The sequence below is a fragment of the Miniopterus schreibersii genome (genome assembly GCF_964146895.1).
Source record: "Miniopterus schreibersii genome assembly, chromosome: 4".
Taxonomy (NCBI): Eukaryota; Metazoa; Chordata; class Mammalia; order Chiroptera; family Miniopteridae; genus Miniopterus; species Miniopterus schreibersii.
This window is the reverse complement of record NC_138105.1, coordinates 64,439,354-64,464,906: the sequence shown is the minus strand read 5'-3', so window position 1 is coordinate 64,464,906 and position 25,553 is coordinate 64,439,354. Positions and strand designations below refer to the sequence as shown.

Below are 25,553 nucleotides of genomic sequence, written 5' to 3'. Positions count from 1 at the left end.
GAACCGGGGTAGGGCGAGCTCGGTTCGAGCGCATTCCCTGGCCCTGAGCGCGGCGCCCGGAATAGCAGCCCCAGGGTGAGGGTAAGGACGGCCAGTACCCTCGCGGCTCTCCCGCCCTGGGCTTCCCAAGGTCACCGGGACATGGACTCTCAGACACCAGACGGCAGTGCTGGGGTGTTCGGGCCGGTGCCGGGCAGTCCGCCGTCTCGGGTCTGCGCGGAAGCGCTGCACAGCCGCGTGAGGGCGCACGGGGCCGCCACCCCTCTGGACCCCGGCTCGGGCGCGCCCTGGGAGGCAGGGTGGAAGCGGCGGCCCTGGGATCCCCCCGCTCCTCCCCGCGGGCCCCGCCGCTTCCGCTCGTCCTGGAGCGGTCCGGAGAGCCAGGACGCACCGCCAGAGCTCTATGTCGCCGGTAAGCCCCTCTTCCTATGCCCGCCCCCCGTCCCGGTCCGCATCTCCTGGGTCCGGTAGGAACGGTGGGGGGGAAAGAGTGGCGGTGAGGCAGCAATCTCCAGGGTGAGAGAAAGTTCATCCCCACTTCTTCCTGGGGAAACTGAGGCCCAGAGGCGTGGTTTGCCCTGAGATCACGTCCACAGTCAGGAGTTCAGCCAAAACCAGGTATAAGTGTCCTGATCTTTGCGGAGGGGGCTCTGGGGAGTGGGAGGGTGGTCCTTTTAGCCCCTTATTTTCCATTACCTAGATTCCCACCTCAGTGCTGAGTCAGGAGTGGGTGTCGGAAGACCAAACTCCCTCCCTTATCTTTACTCTTCCCTCCGAATTTCCTGCTTCCTGGGCTAGCCAGGGCCCTGTGTTCAGAGAGGGGCTAAGATGCAACTGGCAGCACAGCCCTGGTCAGAGGGGGGGGGGGGCCACCTGGTGGTGTTCCAGGTGTTCAGTACCTGGAGCCACCTCAGCACCAGACTGTTGGTGCCCCAGGAGGGCCTGAGATACAGGGAAACTGAGGCTCAAGAGGGGCCATGGATCTAGCGAGGTCCAGCCTCCCCCCACCCAGTGCCCAGGAGCTCAGGAGGTGGAGGACTTGTTTGTCCTGGGTGTTCTTTGGGTACTGCTGACTGCTGGGCTCCCTGGCTCTGGCCCAAATAAGGACTCACAAGGTGGCCATTCCCTCCTGCTTTCTCTGCCAATGTCAGTCATGCAGAGGGTGTGAATGGCAAGTGGCTTTATTTTTCTCCTGACAGATGGGAAAACTGAGTCCTGGGTAGGCAAAATTGTCAGCCCAGTCACCCCAGCCCAGCTGTCTCCCTATTTTCTGCATCATCCTCATCAGGGGCCCCTTTCCCTTCACATAACATCCTGGCGCTCCATCCCACACCCTCTGCTTATGAGGCCACAAGGCACTGGCTGGTCCAGGGTCAGGTCACTCCTCCCTGCCCCTCCCCAATGTGGGGACACCTGCTGCAGAGGGTTTGGGATCAGAGGCAACCCTGGAGGGACCTGGTCCCTGACCCAGCCCCCACTGGCTGCATCCTCTGCAAGGTCTCAGAGTCCTGGACTGACCCCAACTGGTCTCCAGTGCACAGATGGGGAAACTGAGACCTAGGGAAGGAGAGTGGCTGGCCCCTGGCCACACAGCAAAGTAGAAGTAATGATGGTGGAGAGAGCAGTGAGGAGCCCTGACCCTAGAGACACTTGTGCACTGCCCTGGAATGATTTATGCTATCATTAGACACCTACTGTGTGCATGATAAGACAGTAAACAACCAATAACAATAATAACAATAATAATAATAATAGTAATAGTAATAATAATAATTTGAGCTCTTCATCTCCATTCCAGGCTCTGTGCCTCCCGTTTTTCTTACCTGATCTGAAGGACCCCTCAAAACTTTACTGTGGTGATAATATAGCACCACATTTTTCAGAGATGAGAAGGGGAGGCTCAGAGAGGTTAAGTTACTGCCCCAAATCACAGTCAGGGCAGAGCTGGGGTTCAACCCCTGGCCTGCTGACGCCTCCACTACAATGACCCCCTCTGCTTCCCCAGACCCCACCCCCTCTGGAACCTTCTGCTCCTTCTGTGGACCCTCCTGAACTGTGGTTTGGGGGGCAGTGCTCAGGTAAGGGGGGAAATGAGCTCAGGGGTCATTGGGCATGGGGACCCAGTAGCCATGTGGGGGTTGCCAACCTCCCCTCCAGGTTGACAGTACTTCTCTCTCTCCACATAGGGTCCAGGAGAGTGGACACCATGGGGTTCCTGGAGCCGCTGTTCCAGCTCCTGTGGGCAGGGGCTCTCCGTACGAAGTCGGCACTGCATCCGGTGAGCAGGGAGCACAATGCTGGGGCTTGGCTGAGCAGGTGCAAGGGAGATCCTGGCCCTCCTCTCCTGCCAGACAGGACCAGCCCCTGACCACACCTTTGGTCTGACCACACGTGCTGTGCCTTTTAATCCCACTGATTTACCTGGAATGTGCACAGGGTTGATGGTGGGGGTTGGTGGGAGGGTGCAGGCGTACTCTGGGGTGGGGGTTACTGGGGTACCTGACCATACTCTGGATGCCCTGCTCCTCATAGGTTTCCCAGGGAAGAGCTGTGCTCGGGGGACTCCCATGAGTACCGCCTTTGCCAGTTGCCGGTAGGTTCTGTCCACCTCCAAGACTCTCGAGTCTGTCCTGAAGTTCTTCTACTTCCCTACTCATGCCCCCAAATATGTTTGCCACCCTGGCAGTTTTTCTGCCCACTCTCAGGCTGTCCCAGCCCCTGACCCACCCATCTCTGTCCCAGGACTGTCCTCCAGGGGCCATGCCCTTCCGAGACCTCCAGTGTGCCCTCTACAATGGCCACCCTGTCCTAGGCCCCCAGAAGACTTACCAATGGGTGCCCTTCTATGGTGGTGAGTAGCCTCCCCTACTGTTGGTCCAGAGGAAACAACTCAGCTGTCAGGGAGAAGTGGCTGCTAAGAAGGAAGAGCAACTTGGAGGGTTGTAAGGAGAAGTAGGCATAACACTTGGGCTTTGAAGGATATGTAGGAGTTGGCGAAGGGAAGGAAAAAAATCATGTGTGAGGTATGAGGCAGAGGGAGGCAGGGTCTATTCTGCACAGGATTGAACACCAGGCTGAGGATTTACTCAGGGCTGTATCCAGAGGCCATCAGTTCTCAAACTTATCCTGGTAGCAGGAAATGTTGCCTGTATGAGCTGAAAATAGCGAGTTATATAACTGTGCCTGGGGCAACATGCCTCCAGGTTTAAGGGAGACAGACAGCTTCAGATATCACAGAGAGGGCACACACAGATAAGAAAAGTCTAGAATGAAGAAAGTTCCATTCGTAAACCTCATGGTTTTTTCCCCTCTAAGCCCTAAGAATTGGCCCACCAGGACCAGCTTGGGCTCCGTTCCAGGCAGGGCCAGCCAGCCAAGCTCGGGGAAGTGGGAGCTTGAGTGGGAGGAGAAGGAATCAGGGCTATGGGCCGGAGAGCATGAGTGGACTGCCCATTGTGCCCCACTGCCAAGCAGAGGTGGAAACTGAGTCCTGGAGAGGGCCAAAGACACACCCAGGCTACATGGGACCCAGTCAGCACTGAACAAACACTTATTGGGCACCTGCTGGGTGCAGTTCTGCTCAACGCTGAGCCTAGAACTATGTCTGGAAAATAGTAGCTGTTCAATGAGTATTTGTATGGAATGAATGCATGCACGCATGCAGGCCAAGGATACTTGCCTGGGAGAGTCCCAGGTAGCTGGAGGCAGAACACCTAAGCCCAGTGATGGCTCTGCTTCAACCTCCATGTGCGGTTTTGGCTGAGTCTCTGGGCCTCATCTGCCCAAGGGGATGGCTTTCTGGGGGAGCCTGGAGGGAATGGGGCTGTAACTGGGATAGACGACTCCTGGTCCACTCTGTCCTTCTGCCCCCAGCGCCTAACCAGTGCGACCTCAACTGCTTGGCTGTGGGCCATGCCTTTTACCACAGCTTTGGCCGTGTCCTGGACGGCACTCCCTGCAGCTGGGGCAGCCAGGGACTCTGCGTGGCTGGCCGCTGCCTGGTAAGGACTCGCCAGGGCCCGCCCCGCCCACTTACCATTCAGGACCCGCCCCCAGACGACGTTCATTTAGGTCTAGGTCCCTCCCTCTCCTGGCCGCGTCCCTCCCACTGGGCCACGCCCCTCCACAGGTCCCACCCCAAGCTTCTCTCCAGGGCCCACCCTTTTACTCCCAGGTCCCAACCAGGTCCCCGTTCCTTTTGTTCCTAGTCCCTCCCTCTTCCACTGGCCGCACCCCTCCTTAGGCCCCACAGCAGGCTCCTCCTTTTGGACCCACCCTCTTACGCCCAGGTCCCATCTCGTTTACCTCAGGGCCCCAACGCCGTCTCTAGGCCCCGCCTCCTAGCTCCGAGAGCCCGGCCCCTGTGTCAGGCCGAGGCCCGGGGCGGGGCAGGGGCCTCTCTAGGACAAGTGTCCTCCCCACCCCTTTAGAGAGCCGGCTGTGACGGTTTGATGGGCTCGGACGCCCGCGAGGACCACTGCGGCCGCTGCGGCGGCTCCAACGACTCGTGCCTCTTCGTGCAGCGCGTGTTCCGCGACACCGGTGACCGCTAGCCCCTCCCTCGCTCCCCGGCCCGCCCTTTAAGAAGCCCCGGGCGCGGAAGTGAAGTCCCACGATGATTGGACAGTCTGCGGCACAGCCCCTGTCGTTCATCATTCTGATTGGTCACCGCTAGATTGTCCCGCCCTTCCCAGAACTAATCGGGCTCTAACTCTTTCCCTGCCCCGCTTGAACGATAAAGATCGTAACTCCAGACGTTTACGGGGCGTTTTGAGGCTACCAGTACCAAGGCTAATCATCTTAGCCTCAGTATCTCATAATTCCCCAAAGCACCCCTCAAGTAAACCGCCACACGTACCCCAACACCCTTCTTCCCTCCCGCCCAGGAGCCTTCGCCGGATACTGGAACGTGACCCTGATCCCCGAGGGCGCCAGACATATCTACGCCGCCCATCGGAGCCGAAACCACCTGGGTATCGCGGACTCCGAGGGGGGAGGGCCCTGCTGGCCGCCGGGCTGAAGCCCGGAGACTGGAGGCCAGGGAGGGGAACGGCAGGGCCGGGAGGTGGCGGGAGGGTTCCGGAGCCTAGGCCGACCCTTCCCTGCAGCGCTGATCGGGGGCGACGGGCGCTACGTGCTCAACGGCAACTGGGAGGTCAGCGCGCCCGGGACCTACGAGGCGGCGGGCACCCGCGTGGTCTACACCCGCGCCGCGGGGCCGGAGGAGACGCTGCGGGCGGCTGGACCCACGTCCCAGGACCTGCTCCTGCAGGTGCGTGCCGGCCCCCCGGGGTGGGCGGGGGGACAGCTGGGCACCTGGTGGTGACAGGGATTAAAGGATCCAGGGAGGCTGGGAGCAGAGCGGGAGAGGCAAGATAAAGAGTGAGAGTGGGAAGGCTAGGAACCGAGGGGTCAGAGGGGCCAGGCTGGGTTAAAGGGTCAGAGGGGCCAGGCTGGGTTAGAGGGTCAGAGGGGCCAGGCTGGGTTAGAGGGTCAGAGGGGCCAGGCTGGGTTAGAGAGGGTCAGAGGGGCCAGGCTGGGTTAGAGGGTCAGAGGGGCCAGGCTGGGTTAGAGGGTCAGAGGGGCCAGGCTGGGTTAGAGGGTCAGAGGGGCCAGGCTGGGTTAGAGGGTCAGAGGGGCCAGGCTGGGTTAGAGGGTCAGAGGGGCCAGGCTGGGTTAGAGAGGGTCAGAGGGGCCAGGCTGGGTTAGAGAGGGTCAGAGGGGCCAGGCTGGGTTAGAGAGGGTCAGAGGGGCCAGGCTGGGTTAGAGAGGGTCAGAGGGGCCAGGCTGGGTTAGAGGGTCAGAGGGGCCAGGCTGGGTTAGAGGGTCAGAGGGGCCAGGCTGGGTTAGAGGGTCAGAGGGGCCAGGCTGGGTTAGAGGGTCAGAGGGGCCAGGCTGGGTTAGAGGGTCAGAGGGGCCAGGCTGGGTTAGAGGGTCAGAGGGGCCAGGCTGGGTTAGAGGGTCAGAGGGGCCTGGCTGGGTTAGAGGGTCAGAGGGGCCAGGCTGGGTTAGAGGGTCAGAGGGGCCAGGCTGGGTTAGAGGGTCAGAGGGGCCTGGCTGGGTTAGAGGGTCAGAGGGGCCAGGCTGGGTTAGAGGGTCAGAGGGGCCTGGCTGGGTTAGAGAGTCAGAGGGGCCAGGCTGGGTTAGAGGGTCAGAGGGGCCAGGCTGGGTTAGAGGGTCAGAGGGGCCAGGCTGGGTTAGAGGGTCAGAGGGGCCAGGCTGGGTTAGAGGGTCAGAGGGGCCAGGCTGGGTTAGAGGGTCAGAGGGGCCAGGCTGGGTTAGAGAGTCAGAGGAGGGAGGCTAGGGTAGACAATCAGAGAGGCAAGGCTGGAGTAGAGTCAGAGGGTGGAAGCTGGGCCATCAGTTTCTATTTCGACTCCCTAGTGTGTGACCTTCCTCCCAGGTCCTCCTGCAGGAGCCCAATCCCGGCATTGAGTTCGAGTTTTGGCTCCCCCGGGAGCGCTATGACCCTTTCCAGAAGCAGGCACAGGCCCTGGGCTGGTCCCTGAGGCAGCCACAGCCTCTGGAGGTGGAAACTCAGTCCCCTGGGCCCCACGAAGCTTCAGCTGCTTTCCCCACACAGACCCCAAACCCCACCCGAGGTGAGCAGGGAACAGCCAGGGTGGGGGCAAGCAGGGAGGTGAGGCCTGTGCCCTAACTGCACCACCTCACAGATCCCTGCCCACCCTGTCCTGACACCCGTGGTCGTGCCCACCGACTGCTCCACTATTGCGGCAGTGACTTTGGTGAGAGACCCTTTTCCCCAACCCTCACCTGGCCCCTGATTGACCTGAACTTGGCTCCTTTCCTGCTGACATCTGACCCTGTTTTGACTTTACCTTTGACTCCTTGATCTGACTCCAACTTGACCCCTTCTGGCCTTGATTTGTATTTTTGGTGTGACCCTTTGCTCTAATTTGACCTCAAAGTCCTCATTGATCCTAACCTGATTCTGAGCCTAGTACCCTCTCCACAGTCCCCAGCCCCCCCCCCCATGTCCTACCTGACCTCAAGTTTCCTCATATGGCAATGGGGTGCATGAATAGGTGTCCAGGCTGGACCATCCAGTTGGCCTCAGTACCACCCTGCCCACAGTGTTCCGGGCTCGAGTGCTGGGCCACCTCCGCCAGGCCCAGGAGACCCGCTATGAGGTGCATGTGCAGCTTGTCTACAAGAACCGCTCGCCACTGCAGGCCTTCGAGTATGTGTGGGCGCCTGGCCGCTGTCCCTGCCCACCAATGGCCCTCCATGGAGAGTACCTGCTGGCTGCCCAGCGCCTTGTCAGCCCCGATGGCACTCAGGACCGGCTGCTGCTGCCCCATGCTGGATATGCCCGGCCCTGGAGCCCTGCTGAGGACAGCCGTGCACGCCTGGCTGCCAGACATTGCCCTGTCTGAGACCCCAGACAAAGCCCCACCACACACAGCAAGAAAGATGTGCCTGACCAGGCTCAAACTCAACCTATTTCCTCTCTTGCCTGGCTTCCAGGGAGCTCAGAAATATCTCCCACCACAACTATGTGACTCTCCCTCACACACACTTATACACTTTTGCATGCAGTTGGTCAGATCCACTATCACGAGTAGCCAGGCACTGATGAGAAAACGCTGAATTGTTTCTTTAACTCATTTCCTTTCTCACCCTGGCTGCCAGGAAACTCATAGCTGCCTTGTACTCAAAAACTTTGTGTCTGCTTTTATTCCCCTTGTTTCACACTCACTTGCTTAGGGACACTCTCACAAGCAAGCAGGGCCCATAGGAAGACATGCCTAAGGAGACATTATGATGTATCAGTTTCCCCTCTTGCCCTGGCTATCAGGAAGTTCATCACTATTTAACTCGCTGACACTCCATGCTCTCTCTTCTCACTGCCACCTATCCATACACCCTAATGTATTCAGAGACATTGTCACAAACAAGAATACCCCCTAGAAGGCATGCCTAACCAGGCACTGTAATGTATTCATTTCACCTTTTGTGCTGACTACCAGGAAGTTCAGAGATAATATTTTTTTTTGTTTCAATTTTGTATTGATTTCAGGTGTACAGCTTAGTAGTTAGACAATCATATACTTTACATAGTGTTCCCTTTGATATTTTCAGTACCCAACTACGTAGTTATCATACATAGTTATCACAATATTATTGACTATATTCCCTGTGTTTTACTTTACATCCCCATGACTATTGAAGATAATCTTGACAACCTCAGCAATTCTGGCTGGGTTTCTTCCAGTTCACACTGTTCACCCCTTTTATATTCTTATTTAATTTTTATAAGCATTTTTTTAAAAAACAAGGGCAGCCCACTTACACACACTTAGCCGTAGAGATGTGAGGATGCACTGGTAGTCAACTCTGCTCTCACAGGGTATACACAGGGGATGTGATCTCTCAAACCTCATCCCCTCTTCCTGGTCCATCCCCTACCTCCCCTCAGCATGTCTGACCCTTTGTGGGAGGTAAGGGCAGGAAATATATGAGGATGGGGTGAGTAGGGATAAACATGGCTTTTATAGGCCACAAGTCCCTTCTCCATGCCTGCTTGGGGGCCACACATTCACCTCTGGCCTCCTCAAAAAGGAGGCAGTTAGAGCCCCTGCCCTCAGGCTATCTTCATCCTCCTGTGTTGTCCTGATAGATTCTCTTCATTTATTCTTCTGGAGCAAGAGGGAAGGCCCCAGCTGTATGAAAATTGAGGGTGTCTGTGGGGTGGCCCAGCAAACCCCCACTCTGGATGGGGGGGCAGCCTTTTGCCTCTCCACTCTGGATGGGGTATCTCACACTGTCATTTTGGGACAATCTGCTCTTCTGTACCATCGTAATCGTTTTTCCCTGGAGCATGGATGCTGGCAGTGGGCAAGGGGCACACAGTATGTAGGTCTCAGAGCTGGATGGGCTCAACCCCTGACTTTGCTGGTGACCTTAGACCAGACCCATCCCCTCTCTGGGCCTTAGTTTTCCCATCTGTGAGTACCCTTTCAGCCCTCCTTGGCTCTGACCATGGGAATCACACTCTTCTGGATTCCTTCCCTAGCCTCTCAGTTCACTCATGCATTCCTCCAAAGGGTATTTATTGAGTGCCTACTGTATGCCAGGGGCCCAGCAGTGCCTGGGCCGTCCCAAGCCTGGCTCTGTCGTCTGCAACAAGTGCTGAAGCTGGAGGATCCTCGGAGTTCCAACTCCCCTGGGAAAAGTGGGGTGCAATTCTGGAGGGAGGTGTGGGGCCTGGGCGCCCCCTGGTGGCAGGATAGGGGAAAGGTAGTCAAAGCACCCGGTACCTGCAGTCCCAAAGGGTCCTATGCTTATGTACCCACTTCTCTCATCTGCGCTTGCCTTCCTCAGGAACGCCTCTCCCCACCCACCAACCTTACCCCTGCACCCACCTACGGCTCCATTCCTCCCACCATTAGCCCGAGGTTGTCCCCTCTGCCCCCCTCTGGTGTGGGGCTATATCTGGGAATGAGGGTCTCCGGCCTTCTCAGCTCCTAATCCTGAATCATCTGTACGGGCTGAGGAGAGGTGTTCGTTCCTAGGAGGGGCCAGCACAGAGTCCCCTGGCAGGCGGGATGGCCTGTGGCCTTGTGATCAATGACTTCCCTAGCCCCTTCACAGCTCCTCCTGTAAAGATCTTGTAACACTCCCAGTAAACATCACATTGTTTTAATTTGCTCTTTAGCTTTAAAACAATCTAACCATTTAAAGAGAGAAGAAAACATTGCCATTCTAAAGATACTTGAATTCGGCAAAGTGGTGGTTCAGGGCAGAACTACCATTTGCACTTGCCAAGCAAAACCATCATTGTTTTGTTGTTTCACATTGAAACACTAATATTCCGGGGGGTTACATAGAATGACAGAAACAAAGTGAATCGTCGTTTTTTCCTCTTTATAGTTCCCAGCCCTTTTTTATTAGTTACTGTGTTCCTTAAGGGATACTCAGTGCCCATCTGGGTTAAAGACGCACACATTGCCCGAAGTGACTACAAATGGGTACAGGCACGGACTTCCTCTTGAAGGAAGCACATGAGGGGCATCCTTGCTTGTCCAGAACTGGAAACTCTCCAAGTTGACTTCCCATAGATGTCAATGTTTATTAAAAGATTAATTAAAACAGGCATGTTTGAAACTTGCACACATATTAATAAAACAACAGTAATTGTAATTATTTCATTAGCCCCACAAAAGATTGTTTTCGGCCCAGCCAGCGTGGTTCAGTGGTTGAACATCGACCTATGAACCAGGAGATCACAGTTCGATTCCCAGTCAGAGCACATGCCAGGGTTGCGGGCTCGATCCCCAGTGAGGGGGCGTGCAGGAGGCAGACGATCAATGACTCTCATCATTGATGTTTCTACCTCTCTCTCCCTCTCCCTTCCTCTCTCTGAAATCAATAAAAACATATTTTAAAAAAAAGATTGTTTTCACCCTGGCCATTTTGGCTCACTGGTTAGAACATCAACCCTCGGACTGAAGGGTTTCAGGTTCAATTCCCGTTCAAGGCACATAACTTGGTTGCAGGTTAAATTCCCAGCCCCAGTAAGGGCACATGTGGGAGGCAACCTATTGAAGTGTCTCTTTCACATTGATGTTTCTCTCTCACCCCCTCCTCCCTCCCACTCTCTAAAAACCAATGGAAAAAATAGCCTCAGGTGAGGATTTAAAAAAAAAGTAAAAATTGTTTTCAACAATATTTCTGAACGCCAACTCTGGGGGTCAGTCATGTTTTTCCTTTCTAATTCTCTGCAGAGGGCACCACCCTGTCTGTCGTCTGCTCTTCTCTCAGTGGCCCTGTACCAGACGGCTGACCCCTGTACCAGACGGCTGGCACATGTGCACTCAAAGAGCTGCAGAAAGCCCTGGACTGTCTGATAGCCCACAGGGTTAGATGTGGGCATACAGGTGAGGTTGGTAGAACCACTTTGGAAAACAGTTTAAGCATGTCTTCTATAGATGAATGCAAATCACGGTAGTAAGTTAGATTTATCCGCATCCCAACCCCTAGAATCTGTGAATGGGATCTTATTTGGAAAACGAGTCTTTGCAGGTATAATTAAGGGTCTCAAGATAATTCTGGATTATCTGGGTGGGCACTAAATCCAATGACAAGTGCCCTCATAAGAGACATACAGAGGAGAGACAGAGAAGACAGTCATGTGCCCAGCTGGAGTGGCTCAGTGATTGAGCATCAACCTATGATCCAGGAGATCTCGGTTCAATTCCTAGTCAGGGCACATGCCCGGAACTGCAGGCTCGATCTCCAGTAGGAGGCGTGCAAGAGGGAGCAGGTCAATGACTCTCATTATTGATGTTTATATCTCTCCCTCTCCCTTCCTCTCTCTGAAATCAATAAAGACATTAAAAAAGAAAAAGAGAAAAGGCAGCCATGTGACAATGGAGGCAGAGACTGGGGTGATGAGGCCACAAACCAAAGGAGGCTGGAGTCCCCAGACTCTGGAACTGGTAGGAAGGACCCTCCCCTGGAGTCTCAGGGGGAAGCATGGCCCTGTAATACTGACTTCTGGTCTCCAGAATGTGAGAGACTAAATCTCTGTTGTTTTAAGCCCCCACTGTAGGGTAATTTGTTATGGTCACCCCAGGACACTCACAGGCTCACCCTACACTCTCCAATCTCTGATAGGTATATGCCCCCAGAGAAATGAGAGCTGCACTCACCAAAGACCAGTTCTGGAATGTTCCTAGCAGCTTTAGTCACAATAATTCAAAATGGGAAACTACTCAAATGCCTGTCAACAGTGGAATGGGGCAAATAAACTCTGGCCTCCCACAGAATGAAATGCTATTCACTAATGAAAAAGAGCAAAATACTGATAATTCCCACAATAGTGGTGAGTTTGACAGACACAGCTGAGTCAGACAGGAAAGAACAGAAGATACCATTGAGGGTGGGGAGCGACTTCGAGGGGCTGGCCCTGTTGCCTTACTAGGTCTGAGTCGCTGGTTGCACTTTTATGTATGTTTAAAAACAAAACAAATCTGAGGGGCTAAAGGTCACTGTTCCCACCTGGGGAGACAGGTGTGTGTCCTCCCCACCTGTACTCCCTGGTGAGCTGACCAGGGTGGGAGCCAGGGACAGCCTCTGAGCACCTGTTTCACTGCCCCCTGGGACGGCCGGGTGTGGGGGATGCCAGGTGCAGGGCGAGCCCAGCACTGCCATCTCCTCCCCCAGACCATAGCCACACCACATTTTTCAAAGGTCTGGACCAGCGATAATCAGATTCCTAGATCCCTGTCCCCACTACCCATGTAGACCTCTTAACAGGATGGGGGTTCATTAATGATTACCTTTTATCCGTTTCTTCCTCCCTCTTAACAAACCTTACATCCCCGAGGAAAAGCCAAAGTCCTCACCATGCCTTCCAGGTACGTGCATGGCCCACCCCCTTGACTCACCTCCTCTCCCCCGTCACTCAGCTCCAGCCACACAGGCCTCCCTGCTCTTCCTATATCCTTCCAGGCCCAGGCCTGCCTTGGGGCCTTTATATAGGCTCTTCTCTCTGCCTGGACCACACCTGCCCTGATTCTCACAAGATTCATGCCCTTGCCTCCTTCATGTCCCTACTCAAACGTCCCTTTCGTAGACAGGCCTTTCTCTGACCCTGACATTGCAGCCCTGGCCGCCTCAACTCCCGGCTGCATTTTTCCCTCCATGTCATTCACCTCCCTCTGACACGTTTTTTGTTTGGGGTTTTTTTTTTAATTAAATCTTTTTTAATTTTAGATTTTAGAGAGAGAGGAAGGGAGAAGGAGAGAGAAAGAGGGAAACCTCACTGTGAGAATAAAGCATCGATCGGTTGCCTCCCATATGTGCCCTGGCTGGGTATTGAACCCATGACCCTTAGATGTGTGGGATGATGCTCCAACCAACTGAGCCACACCGGCCAGGGCTTCCTCTGACATGTTATACATTTATCATGCCAACTGTTACCTCCCCAGACTCCCAGGAGTGGGAATTTGTTATCTCTCTGAGTCAATACTGTAACCTTGGCTCCTAGAGCAGGGCCCGGAATACAGTAAGCGCTCGATACCTGTTGTGATGGAGTGAATGATCTGAACCCACTGCTCAGCAGTGACACTCGGCACTCCCTCTCCCCTTGGAGTTCTCAGCGATGAGGACGCGGGGCAGCGGTGGTGGCTGCACAGGGCGCCTCCTTTTTTGGGAAAACTGTCTTAGACAGAGCCACCAGCAGCTGGGAACAAGCAAGGCCAGCTAAGGAGTATGTGGCATGGCATGTCAGAGGATTGCAAGACTTGTCTGATGTGTTTGGGCAAAAAACTGAAAGTGTCTCCAGACACTGCCTAGCACCTCTGAGACAAAATTGCCCCCAGCTGAGAACCACGGAATTACAGCCTCGGGAGCACCTGCAGTGTCAGGGTTTGCGGTTCATCCTGTTAGCCTTTCTCTTGTGTTTGCACCAGAGGTTGTGGCCCACTGGAATCACGGTGAAGCAGAGCTTGGGTGGTAGGAGCTGAGTGGTGAGATGGGTGGACTGATGGATTCTGTGGGCCCCAGGTCCTCCACAGCTCTGACAGCAGATGCCTTGGGGTTACAACCCGCTCCCAGGATACAAAACCTGGCCCTCAGGCTCAAGGTAGAGCTCATTGCAGGTGCAGTTTAGGCTTCAGGCACCTCTGCCCCCACTGAGACCCCTTCCTGGTTCAGCTTCACCCCCACCCCCACCTCAACCCCTAGCTTCCAGTTCAGGATCTGCCATCAGGGATCTATGCTTGCACCGGGGGCATTCTAAATTTTATGTCCTGCTGGATTGGATTGGATTGGATTGGATAGTGGGGAAGGGCACATAATAAGAATAGAGCCATAGATGGGGGCATATCCCACTTGGCTGGGAGCCCCAGCTTCTTGTGATGGACTGGACCCGTGGCTGGGATCACAGGAACTTCCCAACAAATGCCAAGTTGGTTTTTTTTAAAATCTCAGGGACCCTTCATGCTCTCCCTCTCAAGGCATCAGCTGCCCAAAATGCTTAGCTAGTGAGAGTTCTTGTCTGTCTGTAATATAATTTTGGTTACAGATGTTCTTTGCTTGCTTTCTTACCTTCTGTGGACTTGGTTTGCTCACCATTGTTTTATGAACACTGGGAATCCTCTTCTGTCCCTACTGTTTGGGCTGTGTACCACTCAAACCTTGTGAACGTCATTTGCTATGCAGGTTGGTGTGAGATAAGATTCTAAGGCTAATGTCCCAGTCCCTCCTTTTAAGAGTACTCATTTATTTTACTTTAGAGGTTGTTTTTGTTTCTCTTTTGAAATGGAATAAGATCTCTTCTTTTGTGCAAGGTTTCATGTTATTACATCATAACGATTCTACTCAGAAAAGAAAAATATGGGAAATAAATCTTTTAACTACCCCACCTCCCCCAGTCTTTTTTCTAGAGGGCTGAAACTGCAGAAGTGGTCTTGAACAGGCTGCAGACTTCGAAGGAAAAAAATGGTACTTTACACTAAAGCAGCTGGAGACCTGGGAATTGCTGCAGTCCTGGGAACTAACTGCAGGGCCTGTTATCTCCCTTCCCCCCCCACCTTTTCTCCAGCCTCCTAAAACTTGTCAAGGTCATGTTATCCTTGTTACAAAATTTGCCAAGAAAATGCCTTGGGTAATAATTGACTTTAAAATCTAATAGAGTTGTTAAGACGTAATGAATAGATATAACTTAAGGGGTTAGATAAAGTTTTACAATATAATTATACATATATAAACATAGTGTTCCAAAGTCTTCCGTAACTTAGATAACTTAAAACTTTGGAGTCTTGCTGAGTTAAATAATAAAAGTTATTAAATATTTAGGTATTTTGAAGTAATAGGATACTAAAATATTAATTGATCTGAGTTTGCCTGCTTTGGACTTCTTACTGCAGAGAAGCTGGAGAATAGATTTAGATCTGTTAATGAACATAGCTTATATTTTATTTGAGAAATGTCTCTTGAAAATGTGTATTTGCCAATAAAAGAGCCTGTTTTTGAAGCATAAAATGTATTTGCCAATCTGAGGAATGTTAATTACTTACTTTGCACTATGAAAATCAAGGTTTCTAAGAGTTAAGAATTCTAATTAAGTTGGAAAGAAATTGTATGGTTTTGTCAATATAGATAGTTTGCAAATAGATAGTTCTAAAGTTGGTCATTTGTGAATGAGTTAAGAAGAAAAAAAAACTGATAGGGACTAGTAAAATTGCAGAGGGTCTGTGCAAGTTGGAAAAGATTATATAGAGGGAAGAAGCAACAAGAAACATATAGGTAAACTGAATAATAAATTTAATTAGATAAATGAATCTAAAGTAAATTAATACAGAATCTGTAAATCAATACAGAATACAGAAAATGGTTATGTTATAATAATCAATTATTTGATTACTTAAAAGTCCATCTTCTTAATTGTAAGAACTGAAGTTCTACTAGCCTATGTTTGTGTTTAATAACTTTGGTTGTCACTTTGAATGAATAAACAATTTGATACTGTTTCATAATAATAATAACATATGATCTTTTAGTTTAATATGTTTGACAGCTTTCCCAGGATTTGAATTTTAAGAAACTTTTTCTTGACCTAGAATTGGCCTTAGGTCATTCCAATAGGCCCTGGAATGCCTCAAGGATTTTCTTTCTGCCCTTATAAAGAAAAATTTTATACTTAGGATACATGGGAAGCTCTGTGAAATAAAGAAATAATAACTATATTCTACTTATATATACATGTTATTAAAATGAATGTTCTAGAGATTATATAAAAATCTCCAGGAGTCTATAAATTCTAATATACTTTCATTTATAACTCTGTTATTCTAGAATGTTGTGTTTTACAAAAGGGACAGGACTCCATGTAAATTGTATTGTAGTTAAATCTGTAACTGTCACTTTAAGTTTCTTTTTGTCCTATAGAGAGAGTCATTGTTTTGTTATAATGCATTTGCATTTGCATTTGCAAAAATGTTACATCTTCTGAAAAATCCTTGGAAGGACTCTGACCTCTTTTAAATTATATATCTCTGAGAATACATTTTCATATCATAACTGGATGAGGATTACTAGAACTCTGGGAAACATCTGAATTTATAGAAGTACTGGCAAGAAAAATTAGGAGAAACAGAATTTAATTATAGGACTGAATGAACTGAAAATAATTATAGTTTTTGTAATTTTTTGTTGTTGAAAGTATTGCTGATTTCTATTCTTTTTGTTTTCCAGACATAAGGAAACTTATTTCTTTTCTTAAAGCAATTTGATAAATTATACTTTCATAAGCAATATTGAGGCATTTATATTTTTCTCCCTACCTGGTCCCTTTGGAATTTGGAAACTCTTAATAAGTATTATTATTCTCAGAGCAATATGTTTTCATAAATCCAATAAGAATCTGATTGCTTCATAACAGGACATAAGGCCATTTTCCAAGTGTGGTTTTATTAACCAAGACTTTGACTGAAATGTCATATCTGAGAGAGACATGCCAGGACTCTGCATGTCATGAGAAAGCTTTAAGGAATGAAGATTGACTTTGAAGCCTATAAGCCCTTTGGAGAAACAGATTGGTACCTTATTTGGTCACATGGTTCATGGCAGTCTTTCCAGGTAAGGAATGAAGGTTGCTTTCCTGAAAGATAGCAAGGAGGGACCTCAAGACACCTTTGGGGACCTCAAAAACTTGAAGAATTCACCCAAACCTAAAGGTATTGCAGGCAGAGCCTGATGGCAACTTTGTGGCTTGGCTTCTTTGCCCCGAGAGGAAACTTTCTTATTCGATTCCAGCAAAGCAGATTTTAAAAGCCTATATGATCAATTGCTATTTCTGTTGTGTTTATGCAAATAATCAGACCAAACTGGAACTCAATACAGTAAATAAATTAGTCTTGATTTGGCTCTTTAATGAAAATGAGGGTAATCTTAGGGAGAAAAAGTGTGTTTCAATGGAAACCACAATACCCAATTGTAAATAAGGAACTCCAATGTAGTTAACTGTCTTCAAAGTTTTAAGGTTGTCTGTGTATGCCATACAGACCTCAGCACCTGATATCATCACCAGAAATATTCTAACTGCACACAATCTATCAGGCTGCTACTGTGTGATTTCATTCCAGCAGAAGCCTTACAACTGGAAATCTTCTCAACTGGTTTATGATTTACTATATATATTAACCTTTATGTTTTGTGTTCTTCTGTTTCATAGAATGTATGCCTATGTCCCTGTTTACCTAATTGCTTACTCATATAGTATGGGCCTCACTGTAGAAACCATCTACAGTACTGTGTCCTGAAAATAAGACTTGATGATTTGAACTTATGATTGAGTCAATGAAACATGGACAGTATATCGGCTTCACTAAAAACTGCTTTCCCCTTTTTGGCTCCCTCCTTCACCTGTGAGATAGGGAGGACTTCAGGACTCTGTCCCCCATCAGCAGGAAGCAGTCATAGAAGAGACCCAATGCCCCTTTTCCCTGAAAGGGTTCGGAGCCAAAATCCCTAAGGGAAAAATATAATAGACTGGAATAATACAGTTCAACAAGACACCTTCCATATAAAACTAATCTCATAGATGTGAGATAATACTAACGAGGGAAATGATAGTGGGGGAGGACACATAAGAATAGAGTAGCCTTGCCTGCGTGACTCAGTGGTTGAGCATCAACCTATGATCCAGGAGATCAAGGTTCGACTCCCAGTCAGGGCACATGCCCAGGTTTCGGGGTCCATCCCAACAGGGGGGGTGCAGGAGGAAACCGATCAATGACTCTTATTATTGATGTTTCTCTCTCCCCCCCTTCCTCTCTCTGAAATCAATAAAAACAAAAAAATAGAGCCACAGTTATTTAGTAATTTTTCACCTTACTAACTACAGATAAGAGGTTTTCTTACAGACCCTGGGAAACTGGAGGATGAGACAAGGCTGTAAAAAGATAAGATGCTTCAGTGGGTCCATTACTCAGAAAAGAAATATATTTTGAGAACAGACCAAGGACAGGACATGCTTTGATTTGGTTGCTGTGCCTGCACCCTGACCCCCTCCAGGAGTTTGCCTCAGGAACACTGACCATTCTCTGGTCCCTGGAATGGGCTGAGCTGTTTGTAACATCATAGATTAGCCACCTGCTTATCGGACTTTGAGCTCCTAAAGGCCAGACTGCAGACCCTCCTCTCCCTTCTCTGTTACACATGTAGCTCACAGCTGCATGTAGTTACCTTCGCCCTCACTGATACATAATCAACCAACTGGCAAGGGGAATCAGAGCAGAATTTCCAGGGTGACTGACTGTTCTATGTTGCTGGCATTATTGGAATAAATGCTCATATTTGATTCAACCCTGCCTCTGCTTAATTTGGCTCGAGTAGTGACAGGCAGCCTTGGACCCCTTGTATCCGGTATCAGATTTGCTATTCATTCTTTGGGCTTTTTTGCATTTATATCCATGCCTGGTTTTATGATCAGGGCCATGCTGTCCTCACAAAGGAAACCCAAGTGCAGGTTATAGGAGGCCCCATCAGTGTTCACCCAACTCCCCTCTCCCAATTTCCATGAATGCCAGTCTGATGTTAACTGCCCTCCCCTAGGCCTCTTTGCTGCCTCCAGAGGGATGCTGGCTGGAATGAATGGCCTCTGCACCCCCAGTGGATAGTCCCTGGCTCCCTCAGCACCTGGACACAGGTTTGGCCACACCCACTTCTTTGGCTCCTTCCCCTACCTGCATCCTGCTGGAGCTTCCTGGGATCCCCTTCCAGAAAAAGGACTTGTACTCGAATCTTCATCTCTGATTCATCTGGGCCACTTGGAGAGACCACAATTCTGGGCCTCAGTTTCTTATCTGTAAAGTGGGGCTGCACAGCATCCTCTCCTGATTAGGTGGTAGTTCCTGCAAAGACTACCTGGTTCCCCACCCACCCAGGACAGATGGCAAGAGGAGGTTCAGCCAGATGTGCTTTATTGTGCCCTTTCCTAGCAGGCCAGGTGTTTCAGCCGCCAGCAGTGCTGTAGGTATCGGAGCCAGGGGTGGTGGTTGGGCCAGCTGCAGGTGACTTCAGTGGTAGACTCTGAGGTGTACTCCAGAGGGGACTCAGAAAGACAGGAGACATGCAGCTCGGGCACCGAGGTGCTGATTGGGGGCTGCGTGGAGGACTTCTTCTGCTGATGTTTGCTGGACTTGGAGGCCTTGGGGGCCAACTCCTCTAGTCCATTGGGGGTATTGTTGGGGGGCTGCACGGGGATGGTGGTACCACTGGGAGAAGGCACAGTGGGGGGTCCCTGGCTGGAGGAGGTGCTGGGACGTTGCACCAAGCCCGAGCCCGATGCTGAGGACTGGTGGCCTGGCTCAGAGGGGCCCAAGGAAGTGATGGATGGCTGGGGGCCCTGCTGGCCAGAGGCCTGGAGGTGGCCAGAGGAATTGGATTTCGACCAAGGAACTCTTGACCAAGACTGGGCCTGGGACTTGCCAGGCAGCTTGGAGCCAGTGGCAGAGCCTGTGGCTTGGGACTGAGGCTGGGACTGGCCCAAGGTGGTACGTGAGGAGTTCCCAGGGGCTGGCTTGCTTGGGGCTGAGGGAACAGTGGGGTTCTGTCCTGGGAAGTCAGTCGAGGAATCCCTGGAGGACTTGGGATACAATGTGTCTTTTAGCTGGCCGGCCCGCAGGTCTGCAGAGGGGCTGGGTGGGGACTTCACTTGTCCTTCTGGAGCTGGGTCACGCTTACTTTGCCTGCAGAGAGAGGGCCATAGGGGTGAGGTAGGTCTGACCGAGCTCTTGGGTCCTGGGGCTGAGCTCAGCTGCTAGAGAGTGGGATAGAGGCTGCTGGGGGCCAGGGTAGGATCAGTGGCCATCCTTGGCAAGGACAGAGTCATCTGTACATACACACATGCAGGTACACAGGCACACAATCACATACATAAATGAACTTTCACAATGCACAAACAAACCCACTCATATATACATGCACACATACATAAATGCACACACACATGTGCACATATGCATGCACACATGCATATACACATAGACCCTACTTCCTAGGGGTGGGGGTTACCTACAGTTGGCTCCGAGAGCAGTGGGGAGCCCACCACCACAGCCGCTGGGGTGACGAGAGCCCGGCTGCGGGCCAGGGTCTGCAGGACTGGTTCCCGAAAGCATAGGAAAGAGAGGCGGACAATGAGAGGGGAAGGTGGAACACCTGATGCCAATAGCCAAGATGCCAGATGGAAGGCCAGTCAGAGTCAGGAGGAAGGGAGGCAGGAGTGAAGGTGAGTGGGGGCAGATAGGCTGAAAGATGGACACACAGGCCCAGACTGGGACAAATGGACAGCCCCATGCCCTACGAGCACACACCATCCCGGGTTATTCCTGCTGCTACGTCCAGGGCTCGCCCGCTGAAGTCTCTCACTACGCTGTCCACGGCCTCGTGATGCTTTAGAAACAGTGGGCGTATGATGCGGTGATACAACATGTGAGCCCCGTTCCACGGTCCGGGAATCATGCAGAACAACAGGAAGGCGCACTGTGGGCATGGGCGGAAGTTACACTCAGCCCTGGATTTGTGTCCAAGGAGGACGGGTTGGACCTCTCTCGTCAGACACTGGGCTACACAGACCTAGCCCACCCCCAACAGACACCCCTTAGGAATGGTCTGGCTGTCCCCATCAGATATCCCCTTGGCTGGGTCTGTTTCCTCAGGGAAGGAGCTGAGTCTTCCTCTGACACCCAGGAGGCAGCAGGGCAGGCCCCTCAAACTCGCAGTCTCTGTTTGCCTGCCTGCTTCACGGAGCCCCCAGTCCTGTGTGTGTTCCAGTGGCACCCACCTTGCCCGCGTAGTAGAAAGGGAACCAGGACAGGAGTAGATCGCTGAAGAACTCGGCAAGCCCGAATAGGCTGTACACCACCCAGTAGGTGAGCCACACAGTGTCGTCGTCCTTGCTTGGGCTCTCGATAGCTTTGATTCTGGGGGAAGGTGTGGCAGGATCAGGGGCTGCCCAGAGCCCCTGGGTACTCCCCACCTAGATAGCCCGTGGGCACTCACGAAGCATATGCGGGGTACACAAAGCCGATGAGATTGCACAGTAGAGATGCCCCGTAACCGAACAGAAGATACAGGCTTAGCAGAGTTGTGGCTCCTGCAGAAAAGAGGGGTAGGTGGGGGTCTGGCTCACTCCATGCCCAGCCCATAGGCCCTCAGCCTCCTCTTGGCCAGGTGGATGCACTCCACAGAGTTATCACTCCTCCCACAAGCCACAGTGACTCCTCCAGGGTGTGCTAGTCTCCACGTAGCACCTGGGCAACCCCACCGTGGCTCTGAACCCTGGGTCATTTGTCTGTAATTAGTTAACATGTCCATCTCTCCTCCGGTACTGTGAGCTCCCCAAAGACAAGGCAGGGTCCTTGGCCCTGATGGGTACAGAGTAGCTGCCCAATAAACATATGCTGAATAAGTAAGCATCTGCAATCATAACCACCTCACTCTGGGCTCTATAAGAGGGCCTGGGCACATGAGGCCAGCATTTGAATATAAGTAATGGGAGAAAAAACTAAAATTGGAGCCATTCTATTGTTAAAATGTGATTGCTGGTGAGTGGACAAAGGCAATGACGGTTTAAAATTTCTTCTTGGGCCCAGCTGGTGTGGCCCAGTGATTGAGCATCGACCCATGCACCAATAGGTCACTAGTTGGATGCCCAGGTTGCAGACTCGATCCCCAGTGAGGGGTGTACAGGAGGCAGCCGATCAATGTTTCTATGTTTCTCTCCTTTCCCTTCTTCTCTTTAAAATCATTAAAAATAAATATTTTTGCCTGGCCAGGCGTGGCTCAGCATTTGAGGGTCGGCCTAGGATCCAGGAGATCGCGATTCGATTCCTGGTCAGGACACAAGCCCCGGGTTACGGGCTCAATCCTCAGTCGGGGGCGTGCAGAAGGCAGCCGATCAATGAATCTCTCATCATTGATGTTTCTCTCTCTCTCTCTCCCTCTCCCTCTCCCTTCCTCTCTCTGAAATCAATAAAGATATATTTAAAATATATATATGTGGTTTTTTAAAATTTCATCTTAGTATGGGATCTTAGTCTCAGCTGACAACCGGGCCAGGTCATCCTCTTTGGGGGACTGCCCTGGGCATTGTGGGGGTTGAACAGCCTCCCTGGTACCCACCCACTCAATGCCAGAAGCACCCCAAGTCATGACACCACAGATGTCCCCAGACACTGCTTAGTGTCCTAACAGGGGCAGCATGGCCCCATTTGAGACCCCTTGTCTTAGTGGGAGGCTGCAAAGAGCAGTATAGAGTCTCTCAGACCTTGGAGAGCCCTCTGCTCTTCCACTCACTCACCGCGTGACGCTGAGTGTCTCTCTCTGCTTGGAAACTCAGTTTCACCATCTGTCAATGGGGTGATAGTGGCCCTGGCCTCCTAGGGTTATTGTGGAGTTAGCTAAATACACTCAACAGAGAGGACTCATCCTTTCCATACATTACTGAGGGACTTTTGTACACAAACACACTCCCAGCAAAGAGGCTCTGAGGAGAATAATGTGGGGATGTGGGGAGCCAAGAGTGTTAGCTACTCTGAAAACAATTATGGTAACTGTCACATTTAAGTGCTTCTTGTGTGCTTCTCTGTTCTGTCTCAAGCAATGACAAGAACTAAACGAAAGCTGTAGGGGAGAGGGGTTTGCCCAAGGTCATTCAAGAGCATTTACAGCCCAGCCAGGTGTGGCTCAGCAGCTGAGCGTCGACCTGGGACCCAGGCGACCGGGTTCAATTCCCGGTTGGGGCACATGCCCGGGTTGTGGGCTCGATCAATGACTCTCTCATCATTGATGTTTCTACCTCTCTCTCTCCCTCTCTCCTTTCCTCTCTCTGAAATCAATAAAGATATTAAAAAAAAAAAAAAAAAAAAAGAGCATTTACAGCCTCCCACCCCTTCCCCAAGGCTATTATCTGCAGAGAAAGATAGAGGTCACTCATGGACCAAAGGGCGGAGTCACCCACACCCTTCCCTCTACCTGTATTAGTTTTTATCCCAGAGTTTGAGATCAGGAGTGGAGGAGGGCCTCTCCAGCTGGCTCCTCTGGGTTTCCTCCTGTTACCTGGGGTAAGGGATTTGGCCATCTGGGGCAAGTGGAGCCCAAGGGTTCCTACATCTGGGCAAAGGGGGTGGGGGAATGTCACCTCTTCCCCAGAAATCACTAGTCAGGGAGCAGTGGCTCTCACAGGGCACCCCTCCCCTCAATCCCTATTCCTGCAGCCTCAGCAATAGGAGGATGACCTTAGACAAGGGGGGGGGGGGGGGGAATGGCCTAAGATTAACAACAGGTGGGGCCTGAGGGTGGGGAGGGGTAATTACTCCAGACAGGACAGGTGGCAGGGGCATCCTCCCACACAGTCCCTGCCTCTCTGGGCCTTAGTTTCCTTCCTGTAACTACCAGCCTCCTAGCAGGCTCTTCTTGGTGGGCCCCTCCCCAGTACTCTATGACCTAAATTCCCCAACCACTGGTACTAGGATGTGGAAAGCCAGGCAGGAGGTCAATGGCTTGCTCCCAGGGCAGGTCCCTGGCTGAGCCAGACATGAGTTGGGCACTGGAAACTTGGGGGGCAGATTTCAGACCCTCCTTGGACTGCCTGGCATGGGGACCTCCAACTGGTAGGGAAATGGGAGGAAAGTGGACTCCCAGCATCTGCACGTAGAAGGTGCTCAAAACACCTGGCACTGTCCTCACCCAGAATTCACACCCCCCCACCAGTGTCCTTGTGATTCATTCCAGGGGGTCTTCCTAGAAGAGGTGGCAGAGTGGTTGGGCCTGAAACACTGCAAAAGAGGGAAGGAAGGCATTTAACTACTTACTAGACAGTTTCTGAAAGTGACAGGGGCCACCCCAGGTCATTGAGGAAAGAAAGTGAAAAGACTAGAATGGAAGTTACAGTCAGGAGTGGCTGGAGGCCCTTCTCTCTGACTCCTATCCAACCTTTCTCCAAACCCACTACAGCTGTCAAACAACCCAACTCCAACTCAACTATTCATGCACAGTTGGCCCAAGCCATTGACCGGTGAGAGGAGAGGGCTGGCGAAGAGGGGGTACTCGCAGGAAAACAATAAGAGATGAGGTGGGGAATGATCCTCCTTCCTGGCAGGGAGTATCCCCCCTGAAAAAGCAAAATCTCTACACTTGCTTTCAGGCTGAGGTTCATCTGGGAAAGGGGTGAAGAGGCACTCGGAGCACTGGCGCCTATCTGCCCCCTCCTGCCCTATCCTACCCCTGGGGCCGGCAGGGCAACTGGAAGAACCGGACTTTGGCCTGGCAGGCACCCAGTGCCCCAAGGGAGAGAGGGCAGAGGACGGCCTCCAGACGCGCGGGCCAGAGTGGGCGTGCTGCAGGGGCCGAGAAAGAGGGTGGCCTCGCCCGAGGTGGCGCGGCGAGGGCAGGGGAGGAGCTGAGGGCTCATCCGAGGTCGCAGTCCACAACCCCTCCCCAGTCAGGATCTTGGCCTCCCCACTGGGCAGTGGGGCGCGCCCCTCCATAAGATTCGGACCTCGCAGCTGGGGTAGGCCGGAAGAGGGCAGGACCGAGGCCCAGGTACCCCAGGGCCTCAGTGTGCAGGTCGGTGAAATGGGGCGAACGCCCCCAGACGGCTCACCCGCAGCCAAGTACCGCTTGTCGACACCGGTCTTGGCTTCGAGTGCCCCTAGTACTTCGGTGGCCAAGTTTCTCTGTTCCAGAAGGCGCTCGAAGCGCTGGCGCAGGCCGTCCATGGCTACGGCGGGCCCGGGGCTGGCAGCCCGAGCTCGACCTCGGCGCCGCGCACCGGCCCGGCTGCACGCTCACCGCCTTCCCCTGGAGCGAGTCGCACTGCTTGGCTCCCGGGCTAGTATCTGCCTTCAGGCTGGTCCCCGCCCCCTGCCCCCCGCACCGGCCAATGGGAGGGCAGGGCGGGCAAAGGAGGTGGGGCCTGCCCCTTCTCCCCCGCCGCATTGCCCTCTGGCGGGCGGTGGCCGCCGCAGCCGCGACTGGAAGAAAGGGGGCGGGGCCAGGTGGCCGAGGGCGCCGATTGGCCGAGCAGGAGCTAGACGTAGCTGATTGGAGGGGCGGGGTCTTGGTAGGGGATTATTGGCTGAGCAGTTGTGTAAGTGGAGCTGGGAGAGGGGAGAAGCCGGAGAAAGGCCAGAGTTGATTGGAGAAACAGGAAGGGATTTATTGGCAAGAACGGAGGAGGGGCGGGGCATATTGTAAAGAATGCTGGACGGAATCTAAAGGACGGGTATGGGGCGGAGCTAAATTGAGGAGGTGGAGCTCACTCTAAAGAACAATTCTGGTTGGACGGGATAGGAGGCAGGGCTGATTCTAGGGAGGAGGGTGTAGGAAGGGGTGGGGCTAATAAAAGGGAAGGGTCAGTCATAACAGTGAACTCACTCCTCTCTGTCACAAGAATTGGGCCATTGTACAAATAGGGAGGCTGAGGTTCCAGAGGGTTTGGGTTTGCGTGTGTGCACCCTCCCACTTCCGTCGAGACTTCGTGCACTCAAAGGGGGAGCCGCAAGGACCCATGGGAGTTG

At 52.2% G+C, this 25,553-nt stretch overlaps 2 protein-coding genes across 6 annotated transcripts; one reads left to right on the top strand and one right to left on the bottom strand.

Moving 5' to 3' along the window:
* Positions 1-49: 49 nt before the first annotated feature.
* On the top strand, positions 50-8,210 carry ADAMTSL5 (ADAMTS like 5). 4 transcript variants are annotated; one of them, XM_081134688.1, is made up of 11 exons: positions 73-412; positions 2,006-2,078; positions 2,187-2,278; positions 2,743-2,851; positions 3,874-4,001; positions 4,431-4,542; positions 4,887-4,973; positions 5,109-5,272; positions 6,404-6,602; positions 6,675-6,746; positions 7,096-8,210. In XM_081134688.1, exons 1-11 carry the CDS (start codon positions 404-406, stop codon positions 7,395-7,397), a joined length of 1,347 nt encoding a protein of 448 aa, XP_080990814.1. In that variant the 5' UTR covers positions 73-403; the 3' UTR covers positions 7,398-8,210. The 4 variants fall into 4 exon arrangements, with proteins under 4 accessions (XP_080990813.1, XP_080990814.1, XP_080990816.1 ...); XM_081134690.1 differs by lacking the exon at positions 2,006-2,078 and adding an exon at positions 2,533-2,593 and having other exon boundaries at positions 129-412; positions 6,416-6,602; XM_081134689.1 differs by lacking the exon at positions 2,006-2,078 and adding an exon at positions 2,533-2,593 and having other exon boundaries at positions 152-412.
* A 10,725-nt stretch (positions 8,211-18,935) lies between these two features.
* On the bottom strand, positions 18,936-25,015 carry REEP6 (receptor accessory protein 6). 2 transcript variants are annotated; one of them, XM_081136018.1, is made up of 5 exons: positions 24,638-25,015; positions 21,034-21,127; positions 20,816-20,954; positions 20,346-20,514; positions 18,936-19,721 (listed from the first exon to the last, which is right to left on the bottom strand). In XM_081136018.1, the coding sequence occupies exons 1-5, from the start codon at positions 24,750-24,752 to the stop codon at positions 19,684-19,686; spliced, it is 555 nt and encodes a 184-aa protein (XP_080992144.1). In that variant the 5' UTR covers positions 24,753-25,015; the 3' UTR covers positions 18,936-19,683. The 2 variants fall into 2 exon arrangements, with proteins under 2 accessions (XP_080992144.1, XP_080992145.1); XM_081136019.1 differs by lacking the exon at positions 18,936-19,721 and adding an exon at positions 20,015-20,133 and having other exon boundaries at positions 24,638-24,973.
* Between the last annotated feature and the right edge of the window lie 538 nt (positions 25,016-25,553).